At 37.8% G+C, this 15,906-nt stretch overlaps 1 protein-coding gene across 10 annotated transcripts in view; it reads left to right on the forward strand.

The window, feature by feature from the left end:
* The window catches only part of TNKS (tankyrase), a 221,797-nt gene that overhangs the window by 167,515 nt on the left and 38,376 nt on the right, over positions 1-15,906 (forward strand). For all 10 annotated transcript variants that reach the window (XR_008913059.1, XM_056803482.1, XM_056803484.1 and 7 more), the window contains 3 exons: positions 11,096-11,241; positions 13,669-13,834; positions 15,077-15,296. Coding sequence is in view for 9 of the 10 variants with exons in the window: in XM_056803482.1 (XP_056659460.1) it covers positions 11,096-11,241; positions 13,669-13,834; positions 15,077-15,296 (532 nt within the window). In the remaining variant the exon portion in view is untranslated. The remainder of the gene's footprint in view (positions 1-11,095; positions 11,242-13,668; positions 13,835-15,076; positions 15,297-15,906) is intronic.

Here is a 15,906-nt window from a genome sequence, read left to right on the forward strand (position 1 = left end):
GTTTCATGAGAAAGCAAGAAACAATGAAGCAGACATCAAAGGAGTGAAAAACAGAGGAAAACATAAAATATCTTATTGAAAAAACAACTGAACTAGAAAATAGATCTAGGAGAGACAATTTGAGAATTGTTAGACTACCTGAAAGCCATGTTGAAGAAAAAACCTTGGACATCACATTATAAGAAATTATCAAAGATCCAGAGATCCTTGAACAAGAAAATAAAATTGAATTGTAAAGAATTCACATTTCACCTCCAGAAAGAAATCCTGAAATGACAACTTCCAGGAACTTAATAGTTAAATTGAAGAGCCACCAAGTCAAGGAAAAAATACTTCAAGCAACCAGAAAGAAACCATTTAATTTAAATTTAATTTTATTTTTAATTTATAAATATATATGTATATAAATATATAAAAATAAATTTATTAAAATACATTTTAATTTAATTTAATTTAAATACCATGGAGTTACAATCAGGATCACCTACGACCTAGCTGTTTCTATGTTAAAGGATCAAAAGGCCTGGCATGTGATATTCAGAAAGGCAAAAGATTTGGGCTTACAGCCCTATTGAGAGTAAAACTGAGTATACTCTTTCAGGGGGGAAATAGCTATTTAATAAGATAGAAGATTTCCAAGCATTCCTGAGGAATAAGCCAGACCTAAACAAGAAATTCAAAGTGCAAACACGAGACACACAAGAAGCCGAAAAAGGCAAATAAGAAAGAGAAAATTTAAAGGACTCAATTAAGTTCAAAATGTTTATATGTCTACATGGAAAGAGGATTTCTGTAATTCTCAAAAATTATTCTTAGTAATAGAGAAGGTAGAAGGAATTTACTCAGAAAGTGGGTGGAGAAGCAAGCTAATAATGATCATATAATGTATGTGATGATATGATATATTTGTAAATATGATATGGAATGATATGTATGTATACATATAAATGATATGTAAAAACAATCAAGAGCTGAAAGAGAGGGTTTCACTGAGAGAAAAGGGAAGGGAGAGATAGAATGGCTTAAATTATATAACGAGGCATGGAAAATCATTGGTGAGGAGGAACAGAATGAAAGGGAATATCATAACGCTGAATGAGAATGGGATGAACTCACCCATAAAACAGAAGCAGAGAGGATTAAAAACCAGAATCCCTACTATATGTTGTTTACAAGAAATACATTTGAGGCAGGGTGACACACAGAGATTCAAAGTAAAAAGCTGGAGCAGAATTTATTATGCATCATCTAAAGAAAAAAAGTAAGAATAGCAATCATGACACCAGACAAAGTCAACATAGAAATTGATCTGATTAAAAGAGATGAGGATGGAAATTACATTTTACTAAAGGGTACTAAAAACAATGAAGTAATAGCATTACTAAACATTTATGCTCCAAATGATATAGTATCTAGATTTCTAAAGGAAAAGTTGAAGGAACTCAAGGAGGAAATAGATAGCAAGACTATACTAGTGGGGGATCTCAACCTTCCCCCTTCATAATTAGATAAACCAAAAAAGAAATAAGAAAGAAATAAGGGAAGTAAATGAAATGCTAGAAAAATTAGAGTTAATAGATATCTGGAGAAAACTGAACAGGAATAAAAAGGTATATACGTTCTTTTCAGAAGTACATGGTACATATACAAAGATCAACCATGTACTGGGGCATAGTAATATTGCAAACAAATTCAGAAAAGCAGAAATAATAAATGCAACTTTTTCAGATCATAATGTAATAAAATTATAATTATCAAGGGTCCATGGAAATGCAAATTTAAAATTAATTGGAAACTAAATACTCTTAATTCTTCAAAACTGGTGGGTCAAAGAAGAAATCACAGAAACAATTATACACTTCATTAAAGAGAATGACAATGAAGAGACATCATATCAAAACTTATGGGATACAGCAGAAGCAGTACTGGGGAAAATTTATATTCCTGGGTGCCTATATCAACAAAATAGAGAGGGAGAAGATCGATGAATTGGACTTACAAGTTAAAAAATTAGAAAAAAAGAACAAATTAAAAATCCCCAGATAAAAAAACTAAATTGGAAATCCTAAAAATTAAAGGAGAAATTAATAAAATTGAAAGTAAAAGAACTATTGAACTAATAAAGAAGACTAGGAGCTGGTACTTTGAAAAAACAAAATCGATAATGTACTGGTTAATCTAGTAAAAACAAAGAAGAGAATCAAATTAATGGTATCAAAGATGAAGGGTGATGTCACCTCTAATGTAGAGGAAATTAAGGTCATAAGAACTTTTGCTCAATTATAAGGCAGTAAATATGACAATCTAGGTGAAATGGGTGAATATTTATAAAAATATAAATTGCATAAATTAATAAAAGAGAAAATAGAATTCTTAAATAATTCCATCTCAGAAAAAGAAATTGAACAAGCCATCAAGGAACTCCCTAAGAAAAAATCCCCAAGACTAGATGGATTCACAAATGAATTCTATCAAACATTTAAAGAACAACTAATTCCTATATTATACATACTATTTGACAAAATAAGCAAAGAAGGAGTTTCACCAAATTCCTTTTATGACACTAATCTGTTGTTGATTCCAAAGCCAAGCAGACCAAAAACAGAAAGAACACTATAGACCAAATCTCCTTAGTGAACATAGATGCAAAAATCTTAAATAGAATTAGCAAAAAGACTCTAGCAAGTTATCATGAGGCTTATTCACTATGATCAGGTGGGATTTATACCAGGAATGCAAGGATGGATTAATATTAGGAAAACCATCCACATAATTGACCATATCAGTAACCAAACCAACCGAAATCGTATGATTATCTCAATAGATGCTGAAAAAGCCTTTGATCAAATATGACACCCATTCCTGCTGAAAACACTAGAAAGTATAGGAATAGAAAGGCCCTTCCTCAAAATAATAAACTATATATTTAAAAACATCAGCAAGTATCCTCTGCAATGTGGACAAGTTAGAAACCTTCCCAATAAGATCAGGAGTGAAGCAATGATACCTATTATCACCTCTATTATTTAATATTGTACTAGAAATGCTAATGATAGCAATTAGAGAAGAAAAAGAAATTTAAGGCAGTGAGGAAACTAAGCTATCATTCTTTGCAGATGATATGATGGTATACTTAAAGTATCCAAGAAAATCAACCAAAAGACTAGTGGAAATAATGAACAACTTTAGCAAAGTTGCAGGGTACAAGATAAACCCACATAAATCATCAGCATTTCTATATATTTCCAACAAAGCTCAGCAACAGGAGTTACAAAGAGAAACTCCATTTCAAATCACTCTAGACAATATAAAATGTTTAGGAATCTATCTCCCAAGATAAAGGAATTATATGAACACACTACAAAACACTTCACACAATTAAAACTAGATCTAAATAATTGGAAAGACAATTGCTCATTGGTGAGATAAGCCAATATAATAAAAATGACAATCTTATCCAAATTAGTTTATTTATTCAGTGTCATATCTATCAAACTACCAAAAAACTTTTTAAAGAATTAGAAAAAATTATCACAGTTTATCTGGAATAACAAAAGATAAAGAATATCAAGGGAAATAATGAAAAAAAAGTGAAAGATTGGGGCTGAACAGTACCTAAACTGTAGTATTAAAACTGTGGTCATCAAAACTATATGATACTAAGAGACAAAAGGGTAGATCAGTGGAATAGACTAGGGGTAAATGATCTCAGCAAGCTAGTGTTCAATAAACCCAAAAATGCCAGCTTTGGAAACCAGAACTCACTATTTGACAAACACTGCTGGGAAAATTGAAAAACTGTTTGGGAAAAATTAAGTTTGATCAACATCTTATACCCTATACTAAGATAAATTCAAAATGGGTAAATGACTTAAATATAAAGAGTGATATACATAAATTAGGTGAATATAGAATAGTATGCCTGTCAGATCTGTGGGAAAGCAAGGAATTTAAGACCAAGTAAAAGACAGAGAACATTACAAAATGTAAAATGAATGACTATAATTATATAAAATTAAAAAGGTTTTTTTACAAAAATGAAAGAAAAACAATGCAGCCAAGTTCAGAAGGAAAGCCACAAACTGGGAAAACATTTTTATAATGAAACTCTGACAGAGGTTTTATCTCCCAAATATATAAGGAACTAAATCAAATTTACAAAAAAGCCATTCCCCAATCACTAGTCAAGGGACATAGGCATTTTTCACATGAAGAAATGAAAACTTAATAAGCTATGAAAAAGTGTTCTAAATCCCTTCTAATTAGAGAAATGCAAATTAAAACAACTCTGAGATACCACCTAACACCTAGCAGATTGGCCAATATGAAAGCAAATGAAAGTGGTAAATGTTGGTGGGGATGTGGCAAAATTGGGACACTCATACACTGCTGGTGTAGTTGTGAATTGGTCCAACCTTTCTAGAGGGCAATTTGGAATTATGCGCAAAGGGTTTTAAAAGAATGTTTGCCCTTTTATCCAGTCATACCACTGTTGGGTTTGTACCCCAAAGAGAAGGAAAAGTACCTGTACAAAAATATTGCTGTGCTTTTTGTGATGGCAAAAAATTAGAAAATGAGGGCATGCCCTTCAATTGAGGAATGACTGAACAAATTGTGGTATCTGATAGTGATGGAATACTATTGTGCTGAAAGAAATGATGAACTGGAGGAATTCCATGTGAACTGAAATGAACTCCAAGATTGAAAGGAGCATAACCAGGAGACCAGGAAAACATTGTACACAGAGACTGATATATTGTGGCACAATTGAATGTAATGGACTTTTCTACTAGCAGCAATGCAATGACCCAGGACAATCCAGAGCAATTTATGAGATAGACCACTATCCACATCCAGAGAAAGAACTGTGGGAGCAGAAACCATGAAGAAAAATACATGATTGATCACGTGGCTTGATGAGGCTGTGATTGGGGGTCTGATGTTAAAATTTCACTCTGTTGTAAATATGAATAATATAGAAATAGGTATTCAACAGTGATGCATATATAACCCAGTGGAACTGCTTGTCAGCTTCAAAAGGGAGGAGGGAAGAGGGGCAGGGAAAAGCATGAATCATGTAACCATGGGGAAATATTCTAAATAATTTTTTTTAAGTAAAGTGCAAAGGAAGCTTAGAGAGATATAAGGATTCTTTTCTCTGTAAGAAGACAAATGAAATTCAATTTTACACTGACAATAATAATCCAAAAGCAGTTTTGTGATGTCCTGACAGCTATTTATGGCCCAAAGACCCATCAACTACTTAGCACTGCTGAATCCACACTAATCAGTGATAAAGACATGATTTGGTTTTCTCAGCAAACTGTCAGCAAACAATGCTGATGCCATTGAAGTCAATCACTCTCTAGCTGAATCTCCAACTGAAGAAGTTTTGAGTGCCACTAGGCTCCTCTTGTTTGGCAAAGAGCCTGGTGCTGATTCCATTTGAATAGAGATTTACAAGGCAGGGATTCTACTTCTCAGACAAAAGATGACTGAAATTTTCTGGGTTATATGGCTAGAGGTTATCCACCAGGAAGTCAAGGATCCCTCCATTGTCTACCTTTGTAAAGAAAAAGGAAATGGGTTGTCTCTTTTAATTATTGCTGGCAAGGTTCTTGCCAGAGTCCTCCTTAATAGGCTGATCCTTCACCTGGAAAATGGCCACCTGAGAGCCATTGTGGCTTCAGAAAGGACTGAGGAATAGTAGATATACCGTTTGCTGCCTGACAATTCCAAAAGAAATGTCAGGAGCAGAACAGAGGTCTTAATACAAGTGTTTGTTGATCTGGCTAAGGTCTTTGATACTGTCAGTTATGAGGACTTGTGGAATTCCAATCAAGGCAAAATTTGGTTGCCCAGAGAAGTTCATCAGAATTGTATGCCATCTCCTTGACAGCATACTCGTAGGCTCTGGATAGTGAACAATGTTTGTGTACTTTCCTACCTGGAGTAAAGCAGGTCTGTATGCCTGCTCCAGTGCTTTTTTTTCAGCAATGTTGTTAGACTCCTTCACTGAGGACAAAAAACAACATGGAGGTCAGCTACTGCATGATGGCAAATTATTTATTTAACTTAAAAAGACTGTAAGCCAAGACTAAAGTGGAAGGAGAATTTGTGCACAACTTTCTGTTTGCAGATGATTGTACACTCAGTGCAGCTTCTGAAGCTAACAAGGAACAGAGTATAGTTTGATTATCTGCCATTTGTGCTAATTTTGACCTGACAACAACAAAAAACACGCTTTCCACCACCAGCATAGCACCATCCATAATGGAACCATCAATTAACAGCAAATGGAGAAATTTTGAATGCTATAGATAAATTCACTTACCATGGCAGTATTTCCATGGATGTCCACATAGATGATGAGGTTGATATATGCATTGCCAAATCTAGCTTAGTGTTTGAGAGACTCCAAAGGGAGAGTGTGGGAGAGAAGTACCAAACTGAAGGTTAATAGAGCCATTGTGCTGACCTCGTTATATGCCTGTGAAACCTGGACAATCTAGTAGCACCATGCCAGGAAACTGAATCACTTCTACTTAAATTGTCTTCGGAAAATCACCTGGCAAGATAGGGTACCTACCCAGACATTGAGGTCCTTTCTTGAACTGAACTGCCAAGCATTTAGATTCTACTGCAAAGCATTTAGATTCTACTGCAGAGATCTCAGCTCTCATGAGCTGGCCACCTTGTTTGAATGCCAAACATACTTTTACCTTAAAACCCATTTTACAGAGAACTCTCGCAAGGCAAGAGCTTGCATGGAGGTCAGAAGGAGCAATTACAAGGACATTCTCAAGGTCTCTCTGAATAAATTATTATGATTCATGGGAATCACCGATACAGGATCAGGCTGCATGATGTGCTTGTGCTCTGAGCAAAGCAGAATTGCAGTAGCTAAAAAGAAACATGAGATGCATAATTTTAGAGGCATTTCATCACAAATGTTCATATAGGCTATTTGTACCAAACTTGGGGTAGAGCCTTTTGAGCTTATATTGGTCTGGTCAACTACATTTGGACACATTATACATTGATCTGGCGGAATAGTGTTATTTTGCTCTTCTTTGAGTACAAAGGACAACTGACCAGCCTCCCCCCCCCCCCCCCCCCGCAAGTCCCCATTTCCCCCTTCATTATAAATGTTCTTTCTTGCATACTTGTTTATGTGAGGAAATTTTTCCTATTCTATATCTACCTTCCCCCTTTTTCCCAGTACATTCCTCTTTCCCTCCAACCCCCTCTTGTTTTGGGGGGAGGTCATCCCAGTGTAAGATTTACAATCATGCCTTCTGTGTATGTAGACTCCTAAGTGCCCTAAATAATGATAAAAGTCTTAGGAGTTACGTGTATCATCTTCCCATATAGTCATGTTGGCAAACCTATGGCATGAGTGCTGGAGGAGACTGCTCCCCTCCCCTCTCCATTTTATACCTGAGGACGTTTCTCACATGACCCATCCCTCTGCCTAGCAGCCCAATGGGAACACTTCCTCGCCTGTCTGGAGTAAGGGGGAGGCTCACATGCAGTGTGAGGATTGCAGTTTGCGCACTGTCTCTAAAAGGTTCACCATCACTGCCATATAAGAATGTTTAGAAATTAACTTTATTGAGTCCCTTAAGATCGAACTTTCTTTTTTACCTTTTTATGCTTTTCATGTATCTTGTATTTGAAAGTCAGATTTTCTATTCAGCTCCAGTTGTTTTTTTAAATCAGAAATGCTTAGAAGTCCTCTATTTCATTAAATATCCATTTGCTAGATTGTTCTAATTTGTAATCCAATCTTCTTTGCCTTTTGGAATATCATATTCCAAGTCCTCTTGAAATTGCTAAGTCTTGTGTGATCCTGACTTCAGCTGCACCATATTTGAATTGCTTTGTATGAGCAATAGAGTTCCTAATCAGTGCCAGCAAAGGGTCCCCTGTAGTCATTTTCTTTCTTTTTTTCCCTTCAAACCTTATTTTCTGTCTTTGAATCGATAATTAGTATCATTTCTAAGACAAAAGAGCAGTAAAGACTAGTCAGTTGGACTTAAGTGACTTGCCTAAGGTCCCACTGCTAGGAAGTATTGAACCCAAGTCCTTCTGACTCCAGACCAGGCTCTCTATCTACTGAGCCACCTAGTTGTCCCCCTGTAATCTCTTTCTGACCAGTTGTCCAATCCCTGAGAGCCCCAGAAGATGCTACTGTGATATGCACTCCTAGCCTGTATTACAGACTTCTTGTGCTGACCTCCTAAGCCATCTTTAACTGTTATCATCATTACAGTATTGCTATGATTGTGTACAATGTTCTTCTGGTTCTGCTTACTTCACTTTGCATTAGCTCATCTAACATTTCCCAGTTTTTCTGAAACCAGCCCCTTTATTTCCTATGTCACAATAGTATTCTGTAATTCCATTCTTCATTTGATGGGCACCTCAATTTCTAATTATTTGCTACCACACAAAAAGCTGCTACAAATATTTTTGTACATATAAACCATTTTCCCCTTTTCTTTGATCTGTTTGGGATACAAACCTATAAGTAGTTTTTTTGGGTTAAAGGGTATACACACAATTCATGACCTTTGGGGCATAGTTCCAAATCATTCTCCAGAAAGGCTGAACCAGTTTAAAACTCCACCAGTTTTTCCACATCCCCCTCCAGCATTTGTCATTTTCCTTTTCTGTTATATTAGCCAATCTGGTGGGTGTGAGGTGGTTATACCTCAAAGTTGTTTTAATTTGCATTTTACTAATCACTAGTGATTTACAGTGGGTATTTTTTATATGACTAGATAGTTTTGATTTCTTCTTCTGAATGCTGCTTGTTTATATCCTTTGACCATTTATCAGTTGGAGAATGGCTCAATTTTGTAAGTTTGGCTCAGTCCCTATATATTTGAGAAACAAGATCTTTGTCAGAAAAAACTTACTTTAAATGTTTTCCTAGTTTCCTGTTCTTATCTTTTCAGCATACCTTTTTTTAACTGCAATCAAATTTTATTTATGGAGCATTTTTATTTGCTTCTCTCATTATTAATGGTTTGAAACCATCTTTAATCACTTGAAATGCTTCATTTGAGGCCTGTTCTGTCCTCTCTTTTGGCCTCTTATCCATTATTAGCTCCTTTGAGTTGCTTGTTTTCCTTAGCTATTAGACACATAGGGATCAGATTCTGTTTTCTTGCTATTTTATGGTATGACAACTTAAAAAAATTTTTTTTTCCAATTTCATGTAGAAATTATTTTTGACAATTGTTTTCTGGCATTTTGCAATTCAGACCCCATTTTCCCACCCCCATACACACACCCAAGCAGTAAATAGGCTGATAAAGGTTATGCTAGTGCTTTCGTGGAATACATATTTCCATGTTCTTTATGCTGTGTAAGACTCATTACACATGTAGTAAAAAAAACTCATGAAGGAAATGAAGGATGGTATGCTTTCTTCTGCAATCAGACTCTCAACAGTTCCGGCTTTGGCTGTGGATGGTGTTTTTTGTTTTGTTTTGTTTTATCATGAGTCCATTGGGGTTATCTTGGAACAATATTTTGCTGATAGTAGTTTAAGTCCTTCACAGTTGATCATCATACAATGTATCTATTATTTGATATCATGTTCTCATTCTGCTCCCTCCACTTTGCATCAGCTCATATAAGTCTTTCCAGGTTTTTCTGAATTCATCCTGTTGATCGTTTTTTAGATCACAGTAGTATTCCATTAGAATTACATACCATTTCTTATTCAACTATTTCCCAGTGAATGGACATCCCTTTAGTTTTCAGATCTTTGCTATCACAAATTAAAAAGGTGCTATATTTTTTTTTCCCAAGCAGGTTTTGGTATGACTTAAAATTCAGGTCATGTATCCATTTTGAGCTTATTGTGACCTGTGGTGTAAAAGGTTGATCTCGTATCTGATTTTTGTCAGGTTGCTTTCTTGTTTTCTCAGAAATTCATGTCAAACTCTTAATTCTTTCTACAAATAATTTGTGTCCTCCGGTTTATTGATCACTGAGTTATTGGAGTCAGTTGTTTGAGGCTGTTCCTTATCTAATCTGTTCCAGTAATTGACCTTTCTGTTTTTGAACCAGTATCAGTTTTGATGATTGCTGTGTATAGTATGACTTGAAGTCTGGAAGTCCTGTTTAGGCCAATTTAATTTTAACTGCATAGACATAGGATTTAACAATATACATTTTATACTTGTGAATGCCACATAGGCATTCTTTGTTGTTACTTTTAATAAGTTCATTTGACTGATTTTTGAAAAAGTTCAAAATAAGGAAAAGAAAAGGAGAATGGAACCAAAGGAAATGTGAAGAAGAAGAAAGGGAAGGCATGTGTAGACCAATCAAGACCTATAAAAATGCTGAAAAATTTCCCCAAAATGTAAGAAAGCACCAAATATGTAGTGTTAGGGAGTGAGGAGGTAGGTCATCTTGAACTTTTCCTTTTGCTCCCTGAAGGCTTGATTCTATTCTAATTGTTCATAGGGCCCAAATAAGCATCTCAAAATTACACATTGCAAAATACATTCTAGGATGGAGCCAACCATCAACCTAGTCTTGACACACATTTCTTGTGTTTCCAGGGGAAGCCAGAGCCAGATCAGGATGACTGGGCTCCTCTCTTGCCAGGGTGATTGGGATGGGAATGAAAACCTCTGGGCTAAAGGACATTCCTCTTATCATGTCTGAATTGGAGTGAATGCCTCAGCCAGGAAGGGATTAGGACAGTAGAGAGCTGCTAGAGAAATAGGAAGGATTCTTTAGGTCTTATGAAGCCAGGACATCACTCCAGGGGTCAGTTTTTTTTTTTTTATATGATGATTTTATTAACTAGCTTTTTGTGGGTAGAAGCATTTGCTAGTAAATGACAGTTCATTCAAAAACTCTGCAAACCATTCTGGAGAGCAATTTGGAACTTTGCAGAAAGGGCTCTGAAACTATACATACTCTTTGACCTGACAATACCAATACTAGGTCTGTATCCCAAAGGGATCAAAAATTTTTCAATGCACTAAAAGGTGAATCTAAAATTGAAATTTAATATGTTCCTCATTTTCGCTCTCTGCGCCATCTGCTTCCCTTCTCTCTCAAGCAACTCTGTAGCCCTCAGAATGTGAACTGCCGAGATTTAGAAGGTCGCCACTCAACTCCTCTTCACTTTGCTGCTGGCTACAACCGAGTATCTGTGGTGGAATTCCTCCTCCACCATGGAGCAGATGTTCATGCCAAAGACAAGGGGTAAGTGTCAACTTTGTAAGGCAAAGGAAGTTAGGAAGCATTTCTATATATTATGTTATGGTGTTAGGACATGATACTGGCCATTGGTTTAAATCCTGCCTCTGTCACCCACTTGTGCCTTCTCTGGACTCCAGGCTGTCCCATTTGAGAATGGAAATTATGAGAAGTTATGGTTGCATTGGTTCAGAAGTTGCATTGGGGCATGGAGGTCTTCACCCAGGAGCTCTCGGGCCAATGAAATCACAAATCCATCTCTACAATCATATTATTAAAACTGTTTCAGTACATATCCACTGGAAATTTAAGTCTTGACTTAAAGATAGTGTTAATAAATGACTATTTACTAAGTAAAAATTGTCCACTTATTTACTATTATTAATATAATGAGCTATTTAGCCATATTTATCATGAACAAGTCTGTAAGCTATTTAGAACAAAAGGCCTTTCCTGGCTCTGAACAATATGGCCATGACCTTAACTGAAGTGACTTTTCATTTCTTTAACTGGGAGGTAAACTGACACTTTTTCTCCCCAATTAATGCTTTATTCATCATAATTTCCCTCAATTTGGTCTGATAAAATCTTGATGCACTATTATTTCCTACCCACAATCCCCCAGTTGTCTCCAGAGGGGAAGAGGTAGACAAGAAGAAGGGATTGGGTTTTTTTGTTTTGTTTGTTTTTCGCCTAGTGGCCTCAGATGAAAGCACAATAAATTGTTCTACGTAGTGGGCATCATGCCCCAGACACTGTAGTCTCTTAGAGATCTTTGTTTGCTTCTGATTGGAATAGTAGCTGCCCAATTTGTCATCCTTACTTGGAAAAAAAAGATCATTTGTGAGTGGTTCTTAATGAAAAGCTATTTAATCACTCCCTCGTTTTGGACACCTTCCAGAAATATTGGCATCATCTCGTTGGCATAAATCTGCAAAGCTACACTCTTGCCATTTTCTCCCTGATGCTGAAGACTGTATAGTCTAGATGGTGCCAAAATGAAGCCTCTCCAGCAACAGGTGTGACCAGAGAGTTATCTGAAATGCTTTAGAACTAAGGTAGTCCTGCCCCCATTCTTCAGTTTAGGAAGCCTGAGGCACACAAAAGGGAAATGTGTTCTCCAGAAGGTCACCCTGCACATTAGATTAGCTGGGGCTCTACTTTATGTGTGTATCTTGATTCCATTTGTACCAACCAGGCTAAGAGAGTTAAATGTGCAATTTTTGTGTTGGGGGGAAAGGGGGTGTGGGAGGGTGTGGAGAGGTATATGTAGAGAAAAACAGAGAGTGAGGAAACTGAGACACAGCCAGTATGTGTCTGTAGCGGTATTTGAATTCAGATCTCCCTGTTTCCAGACCCAGCATGCTTAAGAATCGCCTGGCTGGCTGGTCATTAGCCTGCACTTGAAGATGTATAGGGATGCAATTACTTCTTTCATTTGGTTGTAGCTGTAATGGATATTCCAAATGAAAGAGAAAGTTCCTATAAACTAGGAGATCCTCCATGTGGTCCTGATTATGGATGTCAAGACTTTATGTTGATCATATTAAGCCTAAAATATATCAGGCTTCCAAATGAAGTTCATGACCACTCAGAAGAATTTAGTCTGTCTATCATCAACCCAGGGAAAGAGAGTCAGAGAAGGGAGAAATAAGCAGACAGTGACAAAAAGGAAATAAAAACCCCAGAAAGAAAAAAACCCAGAAAGGGTACTCAGACATCTTTTGGAGCTTCATCTTCAGTGCATGTCTCTAAGTGTCTGATGCTTTGGGCCCAGAAGGAAAAAGGAGTCTGTATTGGCTTCTTTGTGGGAAGTTGAAGAGCTTTCTCCATGACCCCAAGATTCTAGTTTATCTGGTAATGCAAGGCAAGGAGTGCCATGGTCCAGAGAATTAAGTAGCAGCTCATGGCAACTAAACCAAGAGGCAAGGGGCCACACAGCAGCCATTGGCTGTCCAGGAGAAGTGGCAAAAAGGGGATACTGAGCAGTCTGCATAGTAAAGGGGAGAGGGACCGGTGATGGATCAAACTGGCTTCCCTTATAGACCTGGTTGTTTTTAACAAGAGTAAAAACCTTTCCTTGGAAGCTTGGAGAACCAGAAAGAATTTATTTTAGGGCCCATCTGACATAGAAAGGATCCAGAAAAATAAAAGAATCCAACCCAATGGAAAGAGCCCTGGCTATAGACTCTGAGGTCCTGGATTCAAATCCTGCCTCTGACCCTTACCAAAAACTCTGTGACCTTGGTCACTTTAACCTTCCTGTGCCCCAATTTCCCCATCTGTAAAATGAGAGCAATAGTTGTTGAGATCCCTTCTGACTATTCTGTGTATGTGTCTATTATATATGTATGTATTCTGCATATATGTATAGTAGTTGGGAGCTTTCTTTTAGTTCTGTGAATTTGAAAAGGCTTTTTTCCCCTCAAACAGTGGCTTGGTGCCCCTCCACAATGCCTGCTCCTATGGCCACTATGAGGTGGCAGAGCTCTTGGTGAGACATGGGGCATCTGTCAATGTTGCTGACCTATGGAAATTTACACCTCTGCATGAAGCAGCTGCTAAAGGAAAATATGAGATCTGTAAGCTTCTCTTAAAGGTATGCCTGCCTGGTGTCATTTAGTCACAAGTTATTAGGGGGCCTGTTAACTTTCACAATGGTTTCATCTCAGTCTCATAAGAAATGGCTATCCAACTGCTTGACTACAGGGGTGGAGGGGATATGACTGAGGAGAGACTCTAAATGAACACTCTAGTGCAAATACCAACAACATGGAAATGGGGTCTAATCAAGAACACATGTGATACCCAGTGAAATTGCACATTGGCTATGGGGGGGGGGGAAGAAAAGAAAATGATCTTTGTTTCCAATGAATAATGTTTGGAAATGACCAAATAAAATAATGTTTAAAAAAAAAAAAGAAATGGCTATCAAACTTTGGGTGCATTTAGAACTTCCTGGTCAGCTTCTTGTTTCCATGGCAATCAAGAATCTTGATTTTTGTTCAGTCCTTAGTCCTCTGGGTGGGATGGTAAGGAAAATAAATTGTCTTGGTGCCTTCTTGGAGTGATGGGTACCTGACTCCAGTTTCCAGTTATGTGGATTTCTACAGAAACAAAAACACAGGAAACTCCATTCAAGTAACTCAAATGGAGGGAATGGTCATTGAAGAGACTTTGGCTGTGTAGATTCAAAATCAAGGAATATGATAATTTCTTTTGGTGGGCTCTTATTTAGCATTCCACATTTATGCTGATCCCAAGAAGAAAAAGCCATAGGAAGCCTCAGGGAGCCACACTCTAGGAAAATGTCTCCTCTCAATCATTGATGCTTGGGGCAGAGGAACAAGCTCCTCTTTGAGCTGGTGCTGACAGTGCTAATAGCTTCTGTTCACATTCCACAAGTTGCAAAGCAGTTGACATTGCTCTCTCCTTTGATCTTCACAACAGCCTCAGGAGGTCCAGTTAATATTCCCATTTTTGATGAGGAAGCTGAAATCAAAATCAATAAAGTGACCTGACCAAGTTTAGTCACCCAGCAGGGAGGGAAGAGCCAGAGACAGGTTGGAACTGAGTGTTCTAAATGGACCTTAAGTGTAATTGAGATATTTGGACTCGAGCAAGATATAGCAGTAGTCATGTGTCCCTAGGGTACACTCACAGAGCAGCAAGGATCTTAATGGGTGAATTTCCCAGGAGGATGTGAAGAGAATAGAGAGTAGATAATGGGGAAGGCAAAGAGTTTTCTAGTTAGGGGTAAAAGCAAAAAAAGCAGCAAAGAAAGATTGTGTTTGATGGGCCAATCCTCAGTGGGCTTGTGCTTTTTCCTACTCCTTGCTAGCATGGAGCAGACCCAACTAAGAAGAACCGAGATGGCAACACGCCTTTAGACTTGGTGAAGGAAGGAGACACTGACATCCAGGACTTACTCCGAGGAGATGCTGCCCTGCTGGATGCTGCCAAAAAGGGCTGCCTGGCCCGTGTGCAGAAGCTGTGCACTCCTGACAACATCAACTGCAGAGATACCCAGGGCAGAAACTCAACCCCACTGCACCTGGCAGGTGAGCATCCCGCCCCAGCCTGGGCTCATTCAGGCCTTCTCTTCTCCCACTGCTTTGGCCTGACTGATTTACTCTGCCTATGCCAGACTTCTTGGGCCAGTCTTTCGGTTTTGGTTTTCTGGTGCAGGGAATAACCTATGAGGAGACTGTGTCTTAGTACAGGCTTGTCACAGAATATTCTTAGGGCCCCTAAGGAGAAATTACTTACCCAGGCAGGTGTAGTGGGCCTGAAACCCAGGGTCTCCTTCCTGCTTCTAGAGCTAGCTCTTTGTTTACAGTTCCCTGCTACTTCTCAGTAAATACTTGAATTCAGCAGATTCTCCAGAAGACACTACTTTCATCTCCACCTTTGTCTGTGACCCTGTACTAAGTCCAGTTGTTTATGGGTAGTTTCTTCCATTAGAACAAGGGCATCCATGGGCCCTTCTTTGTTTTTTCCAGCTCTTAGCATCATGGCTGGCATATAGCTAGGTGCTTCAAAAATAACTATTTGTGTCTCCTGAAGAGAGGTCATAAGGACCTGATCTAGACCTAGGCTAGAGTCCATCTTGATGGAGAAGAGAAAATGGTTGCAAAAGATCAATCCATTTGTGTGAGGAAATAATGTCAG

Source organism: Monodelphis domestica, chromosome 6, assembly GCF_027887165.1.
Source record: "Monodelphis domestica isolate mMonDom1 chromosome 6, mMonDom1.pri, whole genome shotgun sequence".
In the NCBI taxonomy this organism is placed as follows: Eukaryota; Metazoa; Chordata; class Mammalia; order Didelphimorphia; family Didelphidae; genus Monodelphis; species Monodelphis domestica.